This window comes from Stenella coeruleoalba, assembly GCF_951394435.1.
Source record: "Stenella coeruleoalba genome assembly, chromosome: 19".
NCBI lineage: Eukaryota > Metazoa > Chordata > Mammalia > Artiodactyla > Delphinidae > Stenella > Stenella coeruleoalba.
The window spans coordinates 43923244-43943941 of NC_137165.1; the positions used below are offsets into that span (position 1 = coordinate 43923244).

Here is a 20698-nt window from a genome sequence, read left to right on the forward strand (position 1 = left end):
CTACTGAGCAGACAGGGGCCTCGAACCCAGCTGAGCCTGGAAAGGGGGACTCTGTCTGGAGTCCCTCAGAGGCCTGTCCCCGCCCCTTGAGGGCCATCACAATCCTGCTCTGGCAGAAGCCCACCTACCTGCCCCGCTCCCCGTCCAAGGCCCCTGGTGTACGTGCTGTGGGGGTGGCTTTGTGAGCTGCTGTCCTCACAGTCTTGTGATGCTGGCAGCAGCTTTGAGCCAAGAGGAAGGGTCAGGGCTATTTTGAGCTGCGGCAGCTCCTCCAGCACCCCTGGCTGTCTTAGACAGGGAGCCCAGATGCAGCAAGAGGCCCAGGGGATGCTCCCTCTGCCCCGTCCCTCCTCATAGGCCTGTGGGTGTGGCCTCAGAGGTGCTCAGGGCGTGGCAGTGGTAAAGTAAACTTGCTTCTTTATTTTGTTCTGCTGTCCTCTCCAGGGCTCTTCTAAGACAAGTTAAAAATCTCCTCCTAGGTTTACCCAGGGCTGAGCCTCCCTCTCCCTGCTTGCTTTAACAAGGGAGTGGCGCTCAGGTTCCAGAGCTGGAGGGAGGAGCCCAGAAAGCCTGGAGGGGGAAGGAGGGCCTTACGGGGTGGCTAACGCCTGGGGAGGGGGCAAGGGGGTGGCTGGGCTCCTTGTGGGAAGGAGGCTGGGACGGGGCAGAGAGTGGCTGAGGGCTTACATGTCCTGCTCCCCAAGTCTCTTGGCAGCAACGGGCCTGGCTCTTCAGAAGCCACGACGACCAGGTGGGCTGAGCACCCGAGGAGCTGGGGGCATCTCACAGCCCAGGGAAAAGGTCAACTGCCTGTTCTTCAGGAGGGGCTGAGGCGGCCCTCAGCACCCAGTTGAGAACAGAGCCTGGCGGGCAGGCTAAGTGGGAGGCTGGAGGGCTGGCCCTCCGTCACCCCTCCTCTCCAGAGGAGGAGACGGCCTCCGCTGAGGGATGCAGACTGGCACCTGCAGAACCCAGGGTGGCTCAGCTGTGCCGTCAGGAGCGCTGGATGCAGATGTGGACAAAGAGGGTGGCTGGTGACAGTGAGGCCCCGTCCTTGGAAAGCAGGTGGATGTGGCGGTATCCTGCCGGGAGGGTAGCCCGGTGTCAGCTTCTCTGCCCACCGCCCTGCGGGGCCAGGCTCTCGGAGGGAGTGGGCAGCCCGGGTGAACAGGGTCTTGGGGGCCCGGCGCCCCTCCTCTTTCCACCCCTGTCAACCCCACCAACCTTGCTTCAGGCTGCTGAGAGGCAGTGTAAACTGGCCCACAAAGTCATTGGGGGACGTGGCGTCATAATCTTCTACCACGAACCGGACCAGCACCAGCTCCGGAGCCCGCAGCTGGAACTGCAGGGTCTGCCCCCAGCGGGGGTTGAAGCCTAGGGCGCAGGCCTGACCGTCAAGAGCCCGCCCTGCACCTGCCCCGCTCCCCGCTATCTGCCCCCAGCTCGCCCCAGCAGGGCCCCCACCGTTGTTGAGCACGTAGTTGGTCTCCTTGCAAGCACAGTCTGCGGGCACCCCGTGGATCTCAATGCGCACCAGCGGGTCCACGATGGAGTTTGGCTTCTCGGCATTCAGCTTGGGCAGCTGCTGCGCGGTCAGCACCTGCGCGGGAGCGAGGGGAGCTGCAGCCTAGCCCGAGGGGCTCACACCGGCCCTCCCGCTCAGGACCTGGAGGCGGACCGCCCTCCCGCGAGCTGTCCCCAGGCCTCTGCTATCCTCAGGCTGGCACCCCGCAGACAGGGACCCCAGGCAGGGTGTGGTCCAGGCTGCTGACCTGGATGGTGAAAGTCGTTCTGGGGGGTCCAGGACACTCAGGGTCAAAGGTTGTGTCAGGCTGCCGCAGACAGGCAGGTTTCAGGACATAGCCGCACTGCCCATTGATAAGGAAGCGCCCGGCATTGAGGTCCATCTCATAACCTGGCGTCTGGAAGTTCAGGGCCACTGTGGACACAGCGGGGGCAGGGCAGGGGCTCTCAGTGGCCCTCTCTTCACTGCTCAGTTTCAGGAGTCTCACTGCCCTCCCCACCGGACACACCTCATGGGGCGAGGACTCAGCTCTCTCTAGAGAGGGCCCAGGGTCCCACTGCCTGGGTAGTGATATCCCACCCCTACCATGGCTGGGGGGTTTCACGGCAGCCTCCACAGCTGGAGCCGGAGGGTGGGGCTGGGCCTGGGGCCGGGCCAGAGGCAGGATCCAAGGAAGCCCCATGTTTCCCTCCCTGCCCCCAAGGGGACCAGGCTCCTCTCCTTCGGCTCTGCTCGGCCTCCCTCCAGAACACGCGCTCGTCAGCGTTGCTTAGTGGGGACTGCCGGACTGTGTGCGTGTGTGTATGGGGCACATGGGAGCGGAGGTTTTGAATTTCCACCTGCATGAAAAGTTTTGAGATTGTGCACTGGCTCGTTTACACAAACGAGCCTGCTCTGTGTTTCCCCACCTTCCTTGTTGATCAATCTTTTAATCACTGGCATCTATAGGACTCATTTCTCCACCTTCTGGAAAGCTGTGCGGCCTCATCACCGCTGGGGCCGCCGTGGCCCCCTGCCCACCCCCTCTCCCCGGCGCTCCCACTCACCCAGCTGACAGCCCGAGTTCCACATCTCCTGGGGGTTGTAGTTGGCGGAGTTCATCCGCAGCCCCAGTGGGTAGACACGGGTCAGTTGGCAGGCATTGTGCCTGATGAAGCTGTTCCCTGAGGGAGAGTTGGGGCAGGACTGTGACAGCCCCTGGGCTGTGGCTCACCGGGTGCCAGGGCCTGTCCCCTCCCCTCCCCCACCTCCAGAGACAAGCTGGGAACAGAGGCTGAACTCCCATCCCCAGCTCCCCCGCCCCGGCTCCTTGTTCTCTCTGATGAGGGGACGGGGGTCCTCACAAGGAGGCTGCTGAAGTCCAGAGAGGGGCAGGGACCCCCCCCCCCCCCGCTCCCGCCGCCTGACACTGCCTCCCACCCCAAGTCCCCACGTTCCCAACTTGGTGGGTGGAGCACTTGGCCCCAGGCTGGCATCCCCTGTCTTTCATGGCTCATCCCACAAGCACTCCTCCAGCCACGCCTCTGGTTCCAGGAACCCTTCCTGTACCTCAAGCCTCCAGGCCTTGGGCCAACCTGCTCCTCCTGTCTGAAGTCCCCTCCCCCTCTTCACCTGGCTGCTTCCGCCTCATCCTTCAGTCAGGTGTCTTCTCAGCCACCACTTGCTCGGGAACCCTTCTCTGGTCTCACCCCCTCCTGCTGGGCTTCCCCAGGCTCCGTCGTGCCTGTCCTGCCCGACTGATCACCCGGCGCCGTAATTATCCATCTGTGTCTGGCCCCACCACTAGGCTGTGAGCTGGTGAAGGCAGCCAGCAGCCTCCCCTTCCTGTGCCCTTTTCCCTCTACGTACGCCTGGCCGGGTGCCGGGCGTGTGCTGGGCACTCATTCCCTGAGCCCCTCTTTTCACTGCCCCCCGAAGCCCTTTCGCACTCCTTTCCAGATCAACTTCAGCATCTACCACCCACCAGCAGCCTGCAGGTCCCCCAGAGGCCCGACGTCCCGGCTCCTACCTGCCTCTCGGATGAGCTTCTTGGCCTTGCGCTCGCTGAGGGAGCTGACCTGGCAGGGCTGGGGCGGGGCTGGGGCAGGGCGCAGGGTCCGCAGGCGGCTGGCACAGCAGTACACGGCCAGGGCCGACAGCTCCGGGGAGATCTGCTTGGCCTGGGAGACGAGCCTCAGCGGGGGTCTGCCCACTCCAGACCCCTGGTCCTCCCACCTTCCTTCCCTCTGCCACCTGCCCCCAAGCTCCACAGTGGCCTCAAGCCCCTGCCCAGCCCGGGCTGGCCCAGCCAGGCCCACTCACCCGCCGCCTCTGCTCTGGGGCCCCCGCCTCCTCTTCTTCGTCCTCGTCTTCGTTGTCCTCCTCCCGGTCTGACAGAATTCGACCGTCCTCATTCCGAGCAGCTGGCAGCCTCTTCCCCTTCACCAGGACCCGGCCTTTCAGCTGCTGTAGAGACCAACACGGAAAAATTAAGCCCTTTTGCCCCTGTGTCGGCCGGTCAGTCTGTCACTCAGCCACCACTGTGTGAGGGGCTGGCCCAGGGTGGCGAGCAGCGAAGGAGACACAGATGAGTGATGTTTCTAATAGGAAGAAACCTATGAGGGAAACAGCCCCATCCACAGGGGACTGGCTAATGGGGTCCCTCTAAGCATCAGCATCCTACACAGCAGCCAGTAAAATGAATGAGGCAGCTCAGGGTTGAGAGAGACGGTGCTCTCTTCAAAAAAGATCTCATGTTAAAAAAAAAAAAAAAAAGATCTCGTGAAAGAAGCGCATGTAGAATACGTGTTCACGTGATCTTCGTGCACCATTTGAAAGAGAAGATAGCTGTGTACATAGCTATATATATGCGTGGGAAAGTTCTGGAAGGATACACAAGACACTGTTGAAGATGCTCACTTCTCCAGAAATAGGACGGGGGGAGCCTGAGTGGAGGAAAATCCGTGTTCCATTGTGTATGCTTTTCTGCGGCTCCATCTTTTCTTTTACCATATGTATGTTATTTTCATACCGACAAAAAAATCACACACAAAGGTGAACCTACATTCCTTGCATAATTTGGGATTGGGAGGAGGAGGAGAGTTTTCTCAAAGAGCCCCAAAAGGATGAGTGTCCTGAAGGGGCAGATGAAATGCTCTGGGGGTTGGGAGGAAAGGAGGAAGGACCACTTCTGGCCAGAGAGCTGAGGAAGTTGTTAAGGCCACAGGAAGAGGCCCTTTACGCTGAGCTAGAGCTCTAAGCAGGTGGCGCTTGGCGAGCACAGATGGCTAGGAAGGGAGCTTCAGATGGAAGAGACAGTGTCAACCAAGGCCTTTGAGATGGGAATGGCCAAGCCTGCAGGGACTCCGTGGGCAGGAGGCAGAGCGGGGAGGTCAGGGCCAGGTCGTAGAGGGCCTTCGATGCCAGGTGACAGGGTGGGGTGTGTCTAGTCAAAATGGAAGGCAGACAAGTGACTAGACCACAGGGTGGCAGATGTCAGATGAACGGAGAAGCGGAGGAAGGTTAAGACAGAGAGGGGAGGGGCCCTGAACAAGGGAGGTGGATGTGGACCTCGGAGCCAGACCCTCCCCCCACCCAGGCTGGGGGTCCGGGAGCATCACCTCTGGGGACGGCAGCTCTTCAGGGTTCTGGGAGTCCAGCAGCTGCGTCACCAGCATGTCCCCCAGGATGGTGTGGAGGTGACGGGCCATGGCAGCCTGCTGCTCCAGCCCACAGTGGTTCTCGAGGGACAGGATGACGGGGTACGGAGACAGCTGTGGGAGGGAGGGTCAGCAGCTCAGTCACTCACCCCTCCCCCACCAGGACCCCTGCTATGCCCGGCCCCCAACCCCTTTCAGGCCAAGCAGGCAAAGGCAGGGCTCTGCAGAACCCACTCTGGGGGAGACTGAGTGCGTGGATGTGGGACACACTGGGGTCAGTGTGCACGTGGAGGGGCAGAGGTCAGATCTGGGGCCTCGGGGAAGGGGTAGAGTGTCTGGGGAGCTGAGGGTGGCTGCAGGAATGTTTTTTTTTAATGAATGTTCTTTATCTGTTAATGACACTGACCATGTCGTTTAGGTTGCACACTTTTGGTCCCAGCCCATCATTTGCTGACGGTAAGGTTTGTATAGCTCGACAGAAGTTGCAATTTTATGTAGGTGCAACACTGAGCCTCTCACGATTTTCTCTTTGCGAGTCACGATTAAAAGGTCCTTCCCTACCCACAAGGTTTTCTTCTGGAAATTTTACGATTTTAATACATTTACTAAATATAAGGGTGGGAGAAGGGAGCCTCTCACCCAGCTTTATTCTACCCCATTGGGCAGTTGTCCCAGCAGCACTTGGTGAAAGTGAGTCCCTGGGCAGGGGTTTCTTTTGTTTCGGGGGGTTTTTTGTTTTGGGGTTTTTTTGGCCGCACCACACGCGGCATGCAGGATCTTAGTTCCCTGACCAGGGATCGAACCCGTGCCCCCTGCAGTGGAAGCACAGAGTCTTAACCACTGGACCACCAGGGAAGTCCCAGGGGTTTCTTCTGGAAGGACTGAGACCAGCTGATGTCATGGGGAAGGCTCTGGGGCTGGGCGTGGGAGTCCCAGGGCTCACCGTGAAGGCATGGTCACGCACTGCCTGGATCACGTCTCGGAAGAGGATCTTGGAGGTGAGGGTGTGGCCATGGTAGATGACCGGCTCCCCTCCTGGCCCCTCCCAGCAGTCAAGCTCCACACAGCGGCATCCCTGGGCAAAGGCTCTGCGGACAGATGGATGGATGGGCAAGGTGTCGTATGGGTGGCACAGAGCAGGGCGATGGACAGGCCCCCAGGTAGGCCCCAGGAAGCCCATGGCGGGAGCTGAGCCCCATGTCCATCCCCAAACTGGCTCCCAGACATGTTCACTCCCACCATCCCCCCCACTATGGTACCTAACATAGGCCTCGGTGCTGCTGGGCCCACCGATCTGAGAGTCGGTCAGGTAGGTATTATGGGAGGAGGAGATGAAGTAGTGGGCCAGGGGCTGGTTCATGTCCTGGAACACACACGTGTGGGCCGGGTTCAGGGCAGCCCCCTCAGGCGACAACAGGTACATCATGAAGCCATCCAGAGTCATCAGCTCGTGCTGCTTGGCTGAAGGAATGGGCAGAAGAGAGCATCACGGGGGACCCCTTTGTCTGGCCCTAAAATGCCTCAAAGCTCACTCAACTTAGTAATAGTGAGCACCTGTCTACTGACTGGACTCCACGTAAGTTACGCCTTTTTTTTTTTTTTTTTTGGCCACACCTCGCAGCTTGCGGGATCTGTTTCCCGACCAGGGATTGAACCCGGGCCACGGCAGTGAAAGGCTGGAATCCTAACCAGTAGGCCACCAGGGGACTCCCAAGTTATGCCATTTAATTTCAACCCAACCCTGTGAGGACGGTACATTACTATGCCATTTTACAGATGTGGCAGCTGAGTCTCAGAGAGGCAAGGTAACCTGCCCAAGATGGTGCCCACAGCCTGTAATAGCAGAGCCCACTTAGCTGGGAACCCGGACCTGTCAGATGCCGAGCCCTGGGCCGTGTTGGCCCCCAGCCCCATCTGTCAGACCCCTCACCTGTCTCGTTGAGCTCATAGGTGTGGATGAGCTGCTGGGCGTGGGCCAGTGTGGCGTCATCCTCACCCTGGTCCTCCAGGAACTCCAGCAGCTCGGGGGCGCTCAACACCCGGTCCTCGCCCGAGTACCGATGGAAGATCTCCTCCAGCTCAGGGCGTTTCAGCAGCCGTCGCAGAAACTCCTCGATCTCAGGCCCCTCCAGCCACTCATTGTTGGAGCGGTCACACTCCTGGAGAGCAGGAGGGAGAGATTCAGAGGAGGAGGACACCCTGGGAGAGCTGGCCTGCGCTGACACACCCGTCATCCACCACGTCTGGGAAGGAGGCACTGTCCGCAGTTTCACAGGTGGAGAAACTGAAAGCTAGCCAGGCTCCGGGTCTCACTCAGACTCACACAGCTGCTAAATCACAGGCTGGGATTCTAAGAAAGGACTCTGGGGTTCATTGCCTGTTCCTCTGCCCCACGACCTACTCCAAGAATCAAGATGTGGGAGGAAAAACTGTGAGCCCTGGGCAGGGCTGAGCCCCGGGCAGGGCTGAGACCCGGTGCCAGAATCCCCGCTCCCGTGTGTATACGCTACCGTTCTCAGCCTCACACGTTCACACCCAGGGGCAGTGAGCAACACATAACAGAATTCACGTGGCGCTATCGGCCCAGGTGCACTGGTGCCGTGGCCCCTTCTGTCTTTTGGGGTCACAGTCAACATCCACACAGGTGTCTCCACGTGATCCAACTGGGCCACGGATGCACAGCCCACCTCCGTGGGCCCCTGGCTGTGCTCCCACATGGGGGGTGTACATGGTCACGTGTGGAGGTGCCACACATGCCACAGTGGAGGGGGTGCGCTCCTGTGTGTACCCGTGAGCCTGAGGTCCTCCCTACCTGGGCTCTGCCTGAGGGTGAGGAAAGGAGCTCTGGGCCAGCACTCCCATCCTGGCCCAGTGGCTTCACTGGGTTGAAAGTGTACCTAGGCCCAGATGTGGCCTTTCTGCAGAGAGAGGCCACTCTCCACAAAAGCTGGCGGGTGGGAAGGGGGAGGGAACTGGTGGCTCAGATGGCTGGGGAAGGCAGAGGGCAGGTGGGAAGGGGTAGGGAACTGGTGACCCAGATGGCTGGGGGAAGGCAGAGGGCAGAGGCCAGAATGGTGGCAGATGCCCACCTTGAAGAGGCCGTAGGCGTACATGTCGTTCATGTCCACGTTGACCATGCGGAGCAGGTTCTTGATCTCCTTGAAGCTCATCTTACTGTCCTGGTTGGAGTCCGCTCGATGCAGATAGAAGTGGATCCAGGTGTGGGTGCTCAAGAAATACTAGAGACAGGCTGGGCCCAGCCCCCTGCTGACAGGTAACTGACAGGTATGGCATACCCCCAACCCCGCCCTGGGGGCTCCCAGGTTTGGGGGCTGTGGTTTCCCCTCAGCCTGTGGACCCCCTGATTGCCCCAGCCGCACGTCCTCCACGGGAACGGGCTCCCCGTCACCACCCTCGGTTCTTAAGACAAGGGGCTCTATCTCTAACCGCGGGTCCCTAAGGGCGGAGCCACGCCTCCCCTGGGCCTGAGGGTCCTCCCAGCACACGGCCGGCCCCCCTCCCCGCGCGGTCCGCTGCCTTCCCCGGGAGGATATTGGTCGAGGCGCTCGCGCTGGCTCATGGCATCGAGGCGCGCGCGCAGCTTGGCCAGACCGCGCACCCAGCGCTGCGCCTCCTCGGCCGTGGGCGCCGCCAGGTCCAAGTTCTTGCGACGCCCCTTGAAGGCGATGGTTAGGCAGCGCGCCGGCTCGAAGGCGCCCCCGAAGCGCCGCAGGCCCTCGGACTGGTGGCCCTCGCGGACGGCCTCGATGTGCTGCACGAAGACTGCGGAGAGGGACGGGACGCGCGCGGCCGGGTCAGGGCGGCGGGGCCGGGCCTCCACTGTCCCCAGCCTGCCCGCGCCCGCCCGGGCCCCAGCTCACAGATGTGCTGCGAAGGCGCGCGCGGGATGCGCCGCTGGAACCACACGCTCAGGCCGTCCTCCTGCAGCCGGTACAGACGCTCCTTTTGCCATGTCCGCGAGCGGATCTTGCAGAGCCGGGAGCCCCGCAGCATGGCGCGCACGTCCTCGTCCTCCGTCAGGCCTGCGGGGGTGGGAGGTGATGGGCATCCTGGCCGGCCCTGCTTGCAGGTTCCCTCCACCCTCCTCCCAGCAGGGAGGTGCGGCCTCCTCCCCAAGCCTCCCTAAACTCTCCCAGGCGGCTCTTCCTCTCCCTGTAACAGGCCCCAATACCGGCTTTGGCTGTAGGCTCTTTGGCCCCAAGGCCTGTGCTTGGTGTGTCCCACCCAGGCCACCCTGGGAGGGGTGCCAGTAACAGGCCTGCCCTCCCCCGTGTCAAGCAGCCTCGTCCGGAGGCCCTCAGAGCAGAGCCCAAGGCGGCGCCTGGGACTCAGGCCTCGCTAAAGGTCACTCTTTCTGCCACTCCCCTCCATCACGGCCTCCAGCCTTCAAGCCTGGGATCTGCCATCAACAGCCTTTTCCCTTGACACGAAAACCTGACCATCAAGAGGGTAGTCTCACTATCTAACCTAAATCTTTCCTGCTGCAACCCAAGCTCCTCACCTCTGCTTTCCCGAAGACAAGGGAGGACAGCAGAGGTCACTCTGGCTCCAGGGTCTCAGACCAAGCATGCCAGGCCCAGTCCTGCCTTGGCCAGCCTGGGGCTGATCTCCAGATGCCCTGGTGGGGCCCAGCTGAAAGCATGATCTCCTGTGACACTTGGTATCCCCCTTGCCCAGCCACTGTCACAACCCCATGTAACCCCTGAGCCCACATGTGCTCTCCGGTCACAGCGTCCATCCTTCTTAATAAGACAAAATGCTTACAAAGTACCTACTACATGCCAGACCCCACTCACGTGTTAACACACGAGAAAACAAGTGCAGAGATGCTTCAGCAACTTGCCAGAATTCCATGGCTGGGGAGTGGCAGAAGCAGGCTTCAGACCCTGGAGGTCAGGCTCCAGCACCTTCGCCCTTGGCCACTACACTGACCCCTCTGCTCCTTCTATCCTCCTCCCTCCCCCAACTCCCTGCAACCACCCTGGGCTTGAGGACCTAGGAAAGAGCAGGGTCCGAGGAGTCAAATACCAGCTCTGTCACTCCCCAGTTACACGGCCTTGGTGGCACTACCCTGTGACAGCTCTAAGCCTCATGTTCGCCATTCATAAAATGGAGACCACAATAGTAGCTGCTACAAAATCCAAAATTCAGTCAAGATGCTGCCCATCCTGGTAGGGCCACACCCTGCTCAGATCTGCCTCAGCAGGGGTCAGAACCAAAGGTTTATGAGCCAGGGGACAACAGAACGTGTGGAAACCAGACAAACTGTAGGGTCCACACCCTTCGGAAGGACGGAGGCAGCCAGGAGTGGATGAAGGCCCAGAGTTCCCAGAGAACCGAATCTGGATTTATATGTGACGCCTCCAGATTTTTCAATGTTGGCAATTAAATCAAAATTGAAACAAAAAACCCCAAAACACCACTGTTTGGGCCAAAAGAAACAAGACAGTGGGCCTCTCTTCCTCCCTTTATTTTAACAAGCTCCCAATACTGGGTTTGGCTTTAGGCTTTGTGGCCCCAAGGACTCTGCTTGCCCAGCTGCAAACCCTGACCTGAGGAATCAAGTCTAAATTCCTGGGGCTTCCTCTCACTCTCTCTAGGAGCCTTTGTAGGATCATTCTCCCATCTCTTCCTCAGACTGGGGTCCTTCAAGGACCACCTCCTCCAGGAAGTCTTTCCTGATTTGTCCTCAAATAGGAGTTCTCCTTCCCTGACCACCAGCAACACTTTTTACTTTAATTAAATCACCCCACCTAAACTGTAATTTCAGTGGACCTTAATAAGCCCAAGCGCTGGGATATCCACACCTCAGTGCTTGTCCCAGAGCCAGGCTTGCAGCCAGTGTTTTCTGAAAGGGGAGGCAGATGGACAGACAGCTGGGGACTAAGTGTATTCTAGCCCCAGCCCTGAGCCATCTGTCCAGATGTCAGGGCAGCAGCCTTGTGGGTCAGGGTTTCTCAACTCCGGCTGTGCATCAGAATCACCTGGTGGAGGTTGCAAAACCCATGACCCAGAGATTCTCATCCAGCAGGTACAGGTTGGGGGTTGGACATCTGTATGTTTAAAAAGCTACCTTATGAAAAAAAAAAAAGCTACGTTATGACTTTGAGAGTGACTATAATGGAGAATCATGGACTCAGGGGCAGGAGGAGAAACCTGCCATCCTTAAGAGGCTATGGTCCCCCTTGGGGCCAATTTGTGACCCTAATGGCTCCAAGGGGTCTCTCAGGGTTTAGACTGTGGCCTTCTGGAAGGGTCAATGCCCACTCAGTGCCACCTAGCCAGGAAGGGGAGGTGGAACCCTCCTTCTTCCAGGTAAAGAGCTGGAACTTGGCATGGGCCAGGCCAAGAGACTCACCAGACCCTCAGGCCCCTATCCCCACAGGTTCCCCACATCCAGGCAACCTCTACATTCTCTCATCCTGAGGAACAACAGAGTGGGGGGCAGGGCATTCAGGAGCACCTGCAGCGCCATCAGGGCTGAGCCCGCCCCTCCACCACCCCCTCAGCTATGGGAAAGGGGACTCCTCATCCCCATGACAGCCAGGCCCTGCAGCTGCACCCACCTCCCCTGACTGGGCCAGCCCTGTGATGCCAAGGCCAGAGGTTGGGGGGGGGAGGTGGAGGAGGGGGGCTGGTGCATGACTAAGGCTGGAAATGGAGGTGAGTCACTGAAGGCCTCTTTTGTCCAGAGCCTGCTGCAAACAGGACATGGAGAAAGGCAGCCTGAGCTCCCGACCAGCACCCCACCGGGACAGGTTCCCACGCTGAGGAGGCCCCTACTCCTGGCTCTCACCCCCAGCTCCCCAGGAGCCTGCTGGGGGAAGGGGTGACATTCCATTCTGCCCACCCAACCAGCACAGGCCCCCCGAATCACACTGCCCCTTGGACCACACTGTCCTCCAACCACACTGCCAGAGGAAAAGCCACACAGAACGAGGGTGAAGTGCCCGGCTGGGCCAGGTGCCGAGTCCCTGGGTGGGTGCCTCTATTTCTCCACTGCTTGAGCTTCTGAACCCTAGGGTAGTGAGGGGGCTGAGCTGTCAGATGGGAGGGGCAGGACCAAGGGAGGTAAGGGCGTGAGGTCAGGAAGCAGGCCCAGGCCCTGGGCAGTGATACTGAGAGGGGCCTGGCCCTCTGCCTAGCCACCCAGTAAACATTTATCGGTCCCACCAGATCCAAACCCACAGATGTTTCCTCGACCTCATTCCTACCTGCTTGGAGCAGGAGTGCAAGCTGCCTGCCTCCCGTGGTTTCCGTGGATTCTCTATCTATCCATCTCTGCCTTGAACCTGGAGCTGGGCTGGGCCAGCACCATGGCCACCTCAACCGAGCAAGTGGGGGAACAATCACGAAATAACAGTAGTAAAAATGAGGACAAACAGTACCAAAAGGTGGAAACAACCCAAGCGTCCATCAACAAATGAATGAATAAGCAAAATGTGGTCTATGCATACAGTGGGTTATTATTCAGCCATAAAGAGGAGTGAAATCTGATCTCTGTTACAACACGGATGAACCGTGAAAACATTATGCGGGCTTCCCTGGTGGCGCAGTGGTTGCGAGTCCGCCTGCCGATGCAGGGGACGCGGGTTCGTGCCCCGGTCCGGGAGGATCCCACATGCCGCGGAGCGGCTGGGCCCGTGAGCCATGGCCGCTGAGCCTGCGTGTCCAGAGCCTGTGCTCCGCAACGGGAGAGGCCACAACAGTGAGAGGCCCGCGTACCGCAAAAAAAAAAAAAAAAAAAAAAAAAAAGATGAAAACATTATTTTAAGGGAAATAAGCCAGACCCAGAAGGACAAAGGATGTACGATTCCATTTACATGAGATACCAGAACAGTCAAATTCACAGAAACAGATTTTATATCACTTATACCTCAATTTAAAAAAACTCAGAGACAGAAAGTAAATTAGAGGTTACCGGGGGCTGGGGAAAGGGAAGAATGGTGACTTATGTCCTAATGGTTACAGAGTTTCTGTTTAGGGTGATGGAAAAGTTTTAGAAATAGCACAATATTGTGAATGTAATTAAGGCCGCTGAATTACCCACTTCGGAATGGTGCACATGGCCAACTTTATGTTAGATATATTTTACCACAATTTTTAAAAATTAAGGGGCTTTGCTGGCGGTGCAGTGGTTAAGACTCCGTGCTTTCAATGCAGGGGGCACAGGTTCGATCCCTGGTGGAGGAACTAAGATCCTGCATGCCACACAGCACAGCCAAAGAATAAGAATAATGATAATGTAATATGCCAGAAACTGCTGTACACTTTACATGGCCGAATGGTATGGGATGTGAATTAATTCTCAATAAAGCTGTTGAAGAGGCACAGAGCAGCTAACGAACTTGTCCAGGGTCACAGGGCAGCTGGGGTGCGTTCAGAGTTGGGGGGCCTCACCCAAAGGGCTCTGTGTGACTGAAGGAGCACACAGGGCTCTCTGTCTGGGGCCTGCCCACAGGAGGCGCACAGTAAATGATAACAAAGAAGGAAACCAAGGCAGTGCCGGGGGTGGGGGGTGGGCAAGGACCCGGGTATTCTGCTCCATCCCTGCTCCTCAGTCCCATGGCTTGCAGCTGGGCCCCTCTCCCGCCCAGTGTCATCAGCTGGGGCCCAGACACCTTCCCTGAGCCGCTTATCTCAGCCCCCAGAGAGGGGCCAGGAGGTGGTGAGGAACGGGCAGCCCCACAGTTTCCCAGTAACCACCTGCAGCCTGGGCGGGTTGGGCTGTGTGTGGTCTGGGGCCAAGGCTGCGGGCAGGAATCTGCCTCACTGGCAGAGCTGCAAGGGGCTGTGGGGAGGCCAAGTTTATCCCTGGCCCTTCAATCCCACCTTTCTCACAGGTGGGCCACTGATGATTAGAGAGGACTCGCTGTGTATGCTAAAAACAGTGTAGGTGGCCCAAGGCAGGGGTGGATGCAGGGGCCATGTAGGGGTTTGGCAGAGGCCAGAGTGGGCTGGTGGCAGGGGTGGGAGTGCTGTGTGGTCACGGGGCGTGTATGCAGAGCAGGGTGTGTAAGGAGTGAAGGTGTGTGTAGGGTGGTGTGTGCACATCAGGTGTGTGTGTGTGTATGGGGTTGGTGGGTGGGAGGTGGTCAGCTTGGCATGGAAACTAAGGTGTGTGTGTGTGTGTGTGTGTGTGTGTGTGTGTGTGTGTGTGTGTGTGTGTGTGTGTATGGGGTTGGTGGGTGGGAGGTGGTCAGCTTGGCATGGAAACTAAGGTGTGTGTGTGTGTGTGTGTGTGTGTGTGTGTGCGCCAGTGCACACTCAGGAAGGGCCCACGGGACTCCAGTAGGAATGTGAGACATGCAGGGAACAGCGACAGCCGACAGCTTCATGCCAACGGGGGGAGGGGAGGAAGAGCAGCTTTTCCCGGTGACTGAGGCCATGAGGCTCTGGGAGGGGACAGGCAACGGCAAGGGGTCTCAAACTCCTTCCCACCGGAATCCTCAAGCCAGCAGGTAGCCTCAGCACCTCGGGTACCAAACGCGTCCCCCTCGCCCTGACTGGCTGCCACACCCAAGGCTAGAGCCTAGCGGAGCTCAGTGCCAGAATCCATAACATTCCTTGAAGCATCAACAAAGTCAAGAAAGGCAGGCGGTGCTTCCCCTGCTCTGGGTGGACGTAGTGCGATAAAGGTGGCAACACTCTTCTCCGCAGGGCCAGACCAGGCGTGAAGCCTGTTTGGGGGCTGAGATCGTGGAGCGGGGCTCCTCAGAGCTGAGGAAGGAGGAGAGGTGAGGGGGGCCAGGATGCAGGGCAGAGCCAGCCCCCCAGCCCTGCCTGGCACACGCCGGCGCGACCAGGAGGGCTGCCCACCCCTCCCACCACCCAGGCCAGGCACCTCCCCAGACCGGGGGCTGCTCTGAAGACCGCCCCACCTGCCAACCTCGCCCCTGGCAGCCCCACTCACCCTGCAGGAGATGCCCTGGGCAGGCCATCGGGAGAGCCCGCTTTCCCTGCGGCACTTGGCGGTGTGTGCCGACGGGGGAGGGAAGGCAACAGATTCTGCCCACTTAGTGCTCTGCTCACAGGAGGATTAGCGGCAGGGTGGAGCATCGGGGCACAGGGACAGTTCCAGGCTCTGGGGAGATAGGGCTGCCAGACAAAATTCAGGATGCCCAGTTAAATGTGAATTTCAGATGAACAAAAAATAATAATATTTTAGTATCAAATATTTACATAATTTGGGACATACTGATATATATTTTTTGGCAGCCCTATGAGGACAGCCCTGGCAGCTGGCAAAACCACTATGGGAGAGGGGTGTAGCAGGCCCCTCCCCACCAGGCTTAAATCACTCATTCATTCATTGTGTTAGGAGCTTGGACACTGGGCCAGACTTCCTGGGTTCAAATCCTCTCTTAGCTACTTCCCAGCTTGGAATACGGGGCAAGTTACTGAACCTCTCTGAACCTCAGTTTCCTCACTTGTAAAATGAGGCTAATGGTCCCACCTACCTCATAAGGTTGTGACATTAAACGAGCTAATACAAGAAAAGCGCTCGCACAGTGTTATAAAGGTGGTAATTAGTATTCATTAATTCCAGCAATAATGAATTCTCATTGAGGGCTTCCCTGGTGGCGCAGTGGTTAAGAATCTGCCTGCCAATGCAGGGGACATGGGTTTGAGCCCTGGTCTGGGAAGATCCCACATGCCGCGGAGCAACTAGGCCCGTGAGCCACAACTACTGAGCCTGCGCGTCTGGAGCCTGTGCTCCCAACAAGAGAGGCCGCGATAGTGAGAGGCCCGCGCACCGCGATGAAGAGTGGCCCCCCCTCACCGCAACTGGAGAAAGCCCTCGCACAGAAATGAAGACCCAACACAGCCAAAAATAAATAAATAAATAAATTAATTAAAAAGAAAAAAAAGAAAAGAAACGCTGTTTCTTATTAAAAAGAGCCCTCATTGAAAACGATGGCTTTGATGGCAGACAGACGCTGCCTCTTAACCGCATGGCCTTGGGCCGGTGACTTCACCCCCTCCACCTCAAGTTTCTTATCTGTGAGGACAGTGACAGCACCTTCCCCTGGGGTGGCCGAGGATTAAGTAGGATCTGGGCTACTGCGAGCTCAGCCCTGCCCTGGTGCTCACTGGGCTCCTCTTCTAGCTCTTCAACTGTTCCCTGGCTTCCCTGGCGCAGGCCAGGCCAGCAGCCCAGGCTGGGGGCGGGAGATGGGAGCAGAGTGGACCCTAGGCTCCACAAATGACTCCTACTCAATGCGGGGGCTGCTGTCCATCCCCCCTCATCTCGGTTTCCTCCAGTATGGCCCCCCTTTCTTTTCCTTGGGCCCCTCTTCACCTTTGACTCTGAGCCACTCCCTGCTCTAGTCTCTTGACCTGATCGGAAAGAAAATCTGTCCTCTGTTAGACTAAGGGGTGTGGCAAAGGCGGTGACAGGACACAGCCCTCAGGGTCATTTCAGGAGAGGCAGCAGCTGCAGGGGTCATCGTGGAAGCTACCTGGCTGGTAGACCTAGGACTGGGCCTTTATGGCCAGGGCAGTTGGGCCCCAGGACAGCTGGGTTTCACCTCCACCTCCACCTGGACTCAGTGAGGCCTGGGGAAGGGACATTCCCCACAGACTTGACATTCCTCTCTCTGAAGGCAGTCACTCAACAGGACGGTGCCGCAGTCAGCGGGGAGGGAGGGTGGCGCAGATGGCATTCTGACACCCACATAGTTCCCAAGAGTGTCACTGTCATGGGGTGCCCGGAGCTCCCGTTCAACATTACTCAGCCAAAGGGGAATGAGTCTTGGGCTCAGCTGTAATTATTTGTCTACAAGTGGCTCCTGGCACTAGACTGTTCATTCCCCCAGGGCAAGGTGCTGTAGCCCCAGCCCTGACACTGCGCTCTGGCATGCGGACGGGGCTTAGCAAAAATGTATAGAATGAGGAGGCAGGCAGGTGTGCGGGAGCATCACCTCAGCCCTCCCAGGGTACCCATAACCCCCGCAGGCAGCTGACTCCTGGGGCTGCTTCTCTGGCCCAACACCAGCCCTTGACTATCTCAGCAGCACCTCAACTCCCCATGGCCATCGACCTCTCCCCAAACCACCACTGCCCCTTAGACCACAGGATGATGACGCTGCCACCCATTAGAGACACCTTCCAGATCCCACCAACTGCCAAGTCCAGCCCGGTGCATCTCCCTGTAGTTCTGGAATCCATCTCGGCTGTACCGGCCCACTTCTGAGCTCCCCGTCCCCCCCGCACACACACAGCTTGCCCAGCTGACTCCTCAACCTCCCTCCTGTGGGTCTCCTTGTTTCACCCCTGCCTTCGTCCAACCCACCCCTACTCTACACAATTCCTGCCTCTCTCCTCCGGCCTGAGACCTTTCCCGGGCTCCCGTCACCCTCCAGAGAAAGTCCATAACCTTATAAGCAGGGGCCTTGAGGACCCAGCCTCCACCTGCCTCTCCCCTTCTGCCTCACTCTAGTCTCCCTCCAGCTCCAGGGTGCAGCCAGGGCTCGCCAGCATCTTGGTCCTTCCTTCACAGCCTTATTTCTTTGCTTCATTGTCTGACATCCTTGCTGGCACTTCAGCTCTCTGAGGGCCAGGACTGTGTCTGCCTTGTTCGTTGCTGAATCCCCAGGGCAGAGCATAATATAGGCACTCAATAAATGTTTGTGGAATGCATGTGTGATTGATGAAAGGTAGGGCAGAGACCTCGTCTTCTGTCTCCATAAGGAGAGTGCCAGGCACGGCGCTCAGAACACAGCACTCAATAAATTCAGGTCAAATGAATGAGAGGAGGCAGAAGTAAGAATAGGGGGGTGGGGCTTCCCTGGTGGCGCGGTGGTTGAGCATCCGCCTGCTGATGCTGGGGACACGGGTTCGAGCCCTGGTCTGGGAAAATCCCACATGCCGTGGATCCGTGCACTACAACTACTGAGCCTGCGCTCTAGAGCCCACGAGCCACAACTACTGAAGCCTCTGCGCCTAAAGCCCATGCTCTGCAACAAGAGGAGCCACTGCAATGAGAAGCCCGTGCACCTCAACAAAGAGAAGCTCCCCTCGCCGCAGCTAGAGGAAGCCTGTGCACAGCAACGAAGACCCAATGCAGCCAAAAATAAATAAATAAAATAAATTTTAAAATTTAAAAATCTTAAAAAAAAGAACAAGGGGTGGAGGACAGTGGTAAAGAGAAGGTAAGACCGGCTATCGGGACCTCTGATTTTTGCTCCAAGATTCACACAGGTCTTCGGGCAGCCCTGCCCTCTGTTCCCTCAGCCCCACTTCATTAACTATTCTACCGACCACAGTTCTACTACACCACTTCACTTTTACAGTATTTTACATTGTATAAAATGTAAAACTCTCACACATAAACCCCCTCGTTCAAGCCCTCAACCCCCCAGTCAGTCCCACTTTGCCCTGGTTCTGAGACGGGGCCAGGGGCAGTGTGGGGTACATACCAACTTTTGCCCTCTATTAGCTGTGTGGTCATAGACAAATTCCTGACTTTCTCTGAGTCAGTTTCCTCATCTGTGAAATGGGGATTATACCACCTGCCTCTCAGGAAGGTGAAGAAGATTGAAGGGCACCACATCTGTAACCACCCAGTGCTGGCCAGTGTCTGGGAGATGCTTGATAAACCATAGTTACTTTCCTTTCCCCCACTGACTTCCCTCAAATCTGAGAAGGCAACTCTGGCTTTCTGACCCGAAGGTAGGGCGCCTCCTGGTGGAAAACAAAAGCCATCCTGGGAGCCTCGCTCGGACCCCAGGACCTCGGGTGACCCCAGGTGCGACCTCCCCTCCCCCGCTGGAACGGTGCTGGTCTTCCATCCCTCGCCGGACTCCCCACAGCCCCATTGGGAAGCCCACCAATGGCTCGCCGGAACACCCCAACCCTCCCAGGCTGCGCCCCCGGGGCCCGTCCGCACCCACCCCGAGCCGCCCCAGCCGCTCACTGACCCATCTTCTTCAGCGCCCGCAGCCCGGGCCTCTTGTTGCCGCCGTCCTGGGGTGCGGGCGGGGACGGGAGCGCGACGGGCGCTGCGACCTGGGCCGGCACCGGGGGCTCCTCGCGCCGCCGATGGCGGCTCCTCCAGCGGCCGCACAGCATGGTCGCGGGGCCGGGGCCGGGCCCGGGGTCTGTGCGCGGTGTCGAGCGAAGAAACTTACCGGCGCCGTGAGGGAGTCGGGAGGAGGAGGTGTCGGGAGGAGGGAAAGAGGGAGGGACGAGGGTTAGGGAAGGAGGGACCCGGAGGGAGAGGGCGGGGCCAAGGATGGCGTGGGGAGGTGCGAGGGGGCGGCGAAGGGGGCGGTGACCCAGGCGGGGAACCGTGCCCTAGAGGAAGTGTGGGGAGGGGGCCTGACCCGCGACCCCGAGTCTCCGCGTTAGGCCCCTGCTCCTGAGTCCGCCTCCCCATTCTCCGAGCGTTCCTGGGATCCCGGCCCTATCGGAGTCCTGAGCCCCCATGGTGCTGGGGGGAGGCATCGGAGGGAGCGACGGCCGCCCTCTGGCACAGACACCCTCTCCTTTCCCCGGACCCTGACTCAGTGTGGACTCAGGACCCCTCTCCACCCTCCTCCTCCCCGTCCCGCCTGAGGGCTCAGAAGGAAGCCAGACAGGGGATAGGGTCCGCGAGCCGGATCGTCCTGGGCCTAGGGTCCGCGGGCCCGGAAAGCCCCGGGAGCTTAGCCGGGCGGCAGGGCAGCCCGAACCGGAGGAGTGGGGGGTGGGGGGGAGTGGGAACTGACTGGAGGTGGGGAGGGAGGAAGGCTCTGGCCATGACGTCATAGGATTAACCCTCTCCTCGCCCGGCTAGTTGCCGTCCCCAAAGGGGTAGAAGACTCCAAGCTGACTGGTCTGGAGAGGATGGGGTGGCGCGAAGCCTGGAGACCCCGGCAGAATCTGTGGTTGGAGGCTTGGACAGGTTGGCACCCCCGCCGGGCCTTTGATCGTCCTCGGACGGCCACCGCACGCTGCGTAGATGTCCTTGGCATCAACTTGTGGATGAGCGTCGAGTGCGGGTTCCGGTGACCGTGTCATGCGTACACTTACTACATAAGAAACCACCTGCGTATTTGTGCGCGAGGGGTGGGATATGTGCGTCTTCTGCAGCAAGTGCCCTGGGTCGGGGGTGGAGGGCTGGGTGCACACCGCCACTCGGCGGCGGCCGGGAGTGTGTCATCCCAAAGATAAAGCTTAGTTTCTCAGGACCTAGATTTGCCACCTACTGCTCTACTCCATTTTCAGATATCCCGGACTCAGAGATTCCGTCCGTGCTGGCTGGCGTCTCCACACCTCTCTGGATATTCTTTCTAAATATTTAGTCTTCTCCTCTGTACTTTTGATCCTGCAATTCCTTCCTCCAGAAATGACCTTCCTCATTCTTCTCGTGGCTTACTCTTAAGGCTTCCAAAACTCAGCTCCAGTGTCCCTCCTTTAGAACCCCTGACCTCAGAACATGATTCCCCCTTTTATCCCCAGCGCCTGTTAAGTGTCTGGAGAGCTGAGTTGCGTGGCTCGAATCTGGGGGACCTGGGTTCAGCTGACTAGC

General features: G+C 58.6%; 1 protein-coding gene across 1 annotated transcript; it reads right to left on the reverse strand.

Annotated features, from left to right (window-relative positions):
• Nucleotides 1–856: 856 nt before the first annotated feature.
• PLCD3 (phospholipase C delta 3) lies at nt 857–19346 on the reverse strand. The gene is made up of 15 exons (XM_079904356.1): nt 19107–19346; nt 9045–9206; nt 8718–8946; nt 8253–8382; nt 7094–7322; nt 6423–6624; nt 6107–6251; nt 5125–5277; nt 3827–3970; nt 3534–3684; nt 2572–2688; nt 1773–1939; nt 1465–1600; nt 1225–1374; nt 857–1082 (listed from the first exon to the last, which is right to left on the reverse strand). The coding sequence occupies exons 1-15, from the start codon at nt 19255–19257 to the stop codon at nt 994–996; spliced, it is 2355 nt and encodes a 784-aa protein (XP_079760482.1). The 5' UTR covers nt 19258–19346; the 3' UTR covers nt 857–993.
• Between the last annotated feature and the right edge of the window lie 1352 nt (nt 19347–20698).